The sequence below is a fragment of the Cynoglossus semilaevis genome, chromosome 13 (assembly GCF_000523025.1).
Source record: "Cynoglossus semilaevis isolate Cse_v1.0 chromosome 13, Cse_v1.0, whole genome shotgun sequence".
NCBI lineage: Eukaryota > Metazoa > Chordata > Actinopteri > Pleuronectiformes > Cynoglossidae > Cynoglossus > Cynoglossus semilaevis.
Window position 1 is genome coordinate 17,794,220 of NC_024319.1, and position 4,421 is coordinate 17,798,640.

A 4,421-nucleotide genomic window follows, 5' to 3' on the forward strand; every position below is an offset into this window, starting at 1 on the left:
TCAATGACTCGTGACTTGACTTGGACTTGAGCCCTTTGACTCGACAAGTCTTGATAATTTCTCCAAAACCCAAAGTGATCTGTGTAAATATATTATTATTTTGTTTAAAATGACTCGAAACAAAAAACGTAAGGACTTGGGACTTGACTTGACACTTGACTTGAGTCTTGACTTGGACTCGACTCGGACTTTGCCTGTCTTGACTTGAGACTTACTTGTGACTTGCAAAGCAGCGACTAGCCAGACCTAGCCAGACTTACTCAGAGCCACCCAGAGCACAAGGAATATTTTTGGCTCACTTGTTTTTCTCCGCTGCACCTGACTCATTTTGCTGTGCCTCCCTTCCTCTCTTACCCCCACAGAGAGCACACAGCACATGTGGTGGGGAGAATGAATACTTCCTACGGAGCCGCACCGTCATTTGCGACACCTGCGGGCAGCCGTCAAACTCCCGCCCAAGTGGCGGGGGTTTACCTGAGGGCCTACTAGGAGCTACCTACTTTGTTGGCACAAATGAGCCCCGACAGGTACCGTTATTACAGAATGTCACCAATACATAAAGCATACAGAGACTTCACCTTCAGTCCTGCATCGACTCGCATTTTAGTTAGTGTCGTATTTGAGCCCTAAGTTAAAACGCAGGAATTACCGTAATTTCCGCACCTGAATATAAGCCGCACCCAGTAAATTTAAGAAGAAAAATAATTGTACGTATATAGGCCGTACTTCTCTATAAGTCGCAGGTGTCCACGTTGTAACATGCGATATTTACACAGAAAGATTTTTTTTTTCTCACTTTTAATTAAATACATTTTTTTCCGAACAGTGCCTGTAACACGGCTGGTTACACGTTAGCTCTTTCCTGCGTCGGAGCCCCGACTGTAGTTCGAATGCATAGGGGAGACTTAGCATTAGCTCCGGGGCTAACTCCCTTCACTTTGTGCCCTGTCCGCAGCAGAGGTAAAACAGAAACAGGGAAGTTTCTAGAAGTCTGACGCACGTATACGCACACAGCCATTCACGGACAGACATACGCTACTAGCATAACACACAGTAGCCTACCAGAAAAGTCATTGATAGCTAGCGGTATGAACCTTTTAGCCCGTAAAAATCCACAAATTAGCTGCATTTACTTTTAATTCGGGATCTACCGCGTACTCGATACTCATTTTGTTCACATTCAGAGAGGGGGGATGGAGTGCGCGTACATTTTGTGCGATTGCTAAACTGCCACGTACGCCGTGTCGTGTGATCACTCGAATTACTTCATTGTTGAGCCAAACCCCCATCTTCAGGTCGATTACTTAATGCGCATTAGTTGAGGAGCGGGTGACCACTATTTTTGTCAGAATGAACACAAACGTGAAACCAACAGGGAGCTAATATTATATAAAAAAATTAAAAAAAAAAAAAGGAAATACGTCACTAGCGAAACTTCAAAGTTGTATTGCAGGCATGTTAAGCAAATAAAAAACAAAAATGAACGGTAAAATGTCTTAAAATGAAAATAAAATTATAATGCTAGGTGGCATTTTTCGTAAAACAATCATTTGAAGTTCTCCTTTTATCAAGCGTGGGCCGATTGACCTCTCGAGTGGGCCTGTTTTGGTTCGCGGACCCTATGTTTGACACCCGTGGTCTAGACTTTCTTTTCTTTTCTATTCCCAAACAGAGAAGTGTTAATACTGTAAGGAAATAGTTTTTTTTTATATACATGAGGAAGTGGCTGGCAGTGGTCGAGTCATTGGTCACAAGAAGTATCGTCAAGAAACTAACGTGGAGATTTGTTTCCTTGTTTCTTTCTCCTTTAGGGTCGTGCCAAGCCTGAGAAATGCTCCATTATGTAAAACCAAGCCGTAAACATCTGAAACAGCGCCTCCCGCAGGAGAATTATTGAATACCAAAAAGTTTTTTTTTTTCATGTTAGATTTTGCTTCAGTTTCTGGTAGTTGGTATATGATTTTCAAAGTTAGCTAGAGATTTTCTTTACTTATTTTTTTGCATGTCTTCTCAGTGAGGCCAGTATTGTATTCTGCTTGACTTGCATGCTATTGCACACACACCGGTGTAGGTGCTTTGCGCTGGGGTTTAATATATAGTGGAATCGCTTAGTGACGCATAACCCATACCCACCCCGGAGGTAGATGCTGTATTAGGGAGTGTTTTCTTGAGATATTGAATGTGCCTATCAATAAGAGAAGAAATCCTGTGCCTTAAACGTCCTCAGACCTTAACTCCTCATTACACTACCATCACACTACTTTTCTCAGTTGTTTTTTTTTTCCCAGGACAAACTCCACCTTTATGTGGTCTTCGTGTCCCTCTTTCTTCCTAAACTTGGAATCGATCATTTGTAGTTCTCCATTTCTTTCCTCAACACCACAACTAACCGGGCCTTTATGCTAATCTAACATCCAACTTATTTTTTTTTTTTTTTTTGCTAAATTCACAACTTGACCCCATCCTTCGTTCTTGCGCTGATTACTCTTCCTCGCCGGTTCTAAACTCGCAACATATTTTGCTTCCTTAACCTCCAGATGTATATCTCAACTCTGGACCCTCACCCAGGGGTGTCAAACATACGGCCTGCAGGCCAAAACCGGCCTATTGGAATGAATTTTGAACACAAGATGATACACTAACACTTCATGTTTAGTTATTATTTCACGAAATGATTTGATTGGTTGATAAAATATTTATCGAACTGCTTTTATGCATTTAAACAAATGGGGGGAAAAAGACTTTTGTTATTTATAGGTAATTATGTTATGGTCGTACTGGTCCGGCCCGCTTGACTTAACGACTAATTAGGTTGCACGCGACCGCCTGAACCAAAATGAGTTTGACACCCCTGGCCTTACCGCTAATCATCCCTTGATTCCTTTTCCTCTTTCCTCGCTGCTTCCTATCACAGCACATCCGCTCTTTGTTTTTCCTCTTCCTATCACAGCACATCCGCTCTTTGTTGACGACCTCTGACTAACAACAGTCCAGTTTACGCCAGGTTTACACCATGTTGGTAAACTATTGATCATGTACTGTAACGCAAGCTAGGTGGAGGTTATTTACTTGTGCCTTCAGGTTTAAATGCCGTCTACGGAGGGCCTTTATTGCGCGTTGCCCTCAGATCTGTTTAGAGTGTGATCAATTTGCGTAACAGAGAAAAAAAGAAATGTTATGGCAAATACTAGATAGTAGTTTGTGCGAGATTTAGTTTCTTAAACAACAGCTCTGCGATGATAGCGTGTTATCTTGACTGATGACAAATACCTTTCGTAGTGCCGGACAGTCATCAGAGGTTTTTACTAGGGATGTCCGATGTGAACTTTTTGCCAATATTCAATACGCCAATATTGTCCAAACACAGTTTTCCAAATTCCGATGTCAACCGATACCGGAACATGCAGCCCGTCCCCCCAAAAAACTGTTATCGGACATCCCTAGTTTTTACACAGTACACAACCTTAAAAGCCTCAAGATCAGTGATTTGAGAAGTGTCATATCAGCCTTCATACAATAGAAAGTTGGTTGATTTTCTTTTTCTATGTCGCATTTTACTCTCTGGTTTATCTGAAACATTGCAAAACAAATGTTATTTTTGAAGAGACATAACACTTCCACACTCAGGTCATATCAGTTAAGCCTTATATAAGACCTTTTGTCTTATAGTGTCCACCATCTACCAGGTGTAAGGTGGGGTGCTGAATGCCACATTTGTCACATGAGTTTGTATAATAAATTAGCTTTCTAAAATATAAGCTTGAACTCCTTGATCTGTATATATATATTTACCATCCATCCATCCATTTTCATCCGCTTATCCGTTACCGGGTCGTGGGGGCAGCAGTCGACTGGAAGGTACCAACCGCCCTAACCGGGTTTCGATCTTGCCCAGGAGGTGAACCCTGGGGTTCCACACCAATGACAGAGACATTGCCTCTGGGCCAAAGCGCCACATTATATTTACCATATGTTTAAAAAAAAAAGTTTCATGAAAACGGGTGCAGCAGTTTTTATTTACATTATGTACATATAAGCACAATTTGGCAGCGTTACATTCAATATAAATGGTTTTATGCAAGCGTACAAGATTTAAGTTTAAAAGAAATTGAAGCATAAAACACACATTCTGTTGTCTGAACATGAAATATATATGCATATATGTGAACATATATACATACATATGTATATGTGAACATATATACATATGTATATATACATGTGTATGTGGACATATATACATATGTATATATGAACATACATATATGAACATGTATATATATATGTATATGTGAACATACACACACATACAGTATATATATACTGTATATATGTGTGTGTATGTTCACATATATATGTATATATGTTCACATATATACATACATATGTATATGTGAACATATATACATATGTATATATGT

The 4,421-nt window shown here is 40.2% G+C and overlaps 1 protein-coding gene across 6 annotated transcripts in view; it reads left to right on the forward strand.

Moving 5' to 3' along the window:
* Positions 1-2,917, forward strand: part of LOC103388831 (lamin-A) — a 35,835-nt gene extending 32,918 nt beyond the window's left edge. For all 6 annotated transcript variants that reach the window (XM_025061672.1, XM_008324021.3, XM_025061674.1 and 3 more), the window contains 2 exons: positions 363-527; positions 1,812-2,917. In XM_025061672.1, the coding sequence (XP_024917440.1) occupies positions 363-527; positions 1,812-1,847 (201 nt within the window). In that variant the 3' untranslated portion in view covers positions 1,848-2,917. The remainder of the gene's footprint in view (positions 1-362; positions 528-1,811) is intronic.
* Positions 2,918-4,421: the final 1,504 nt, after the last annotated feature.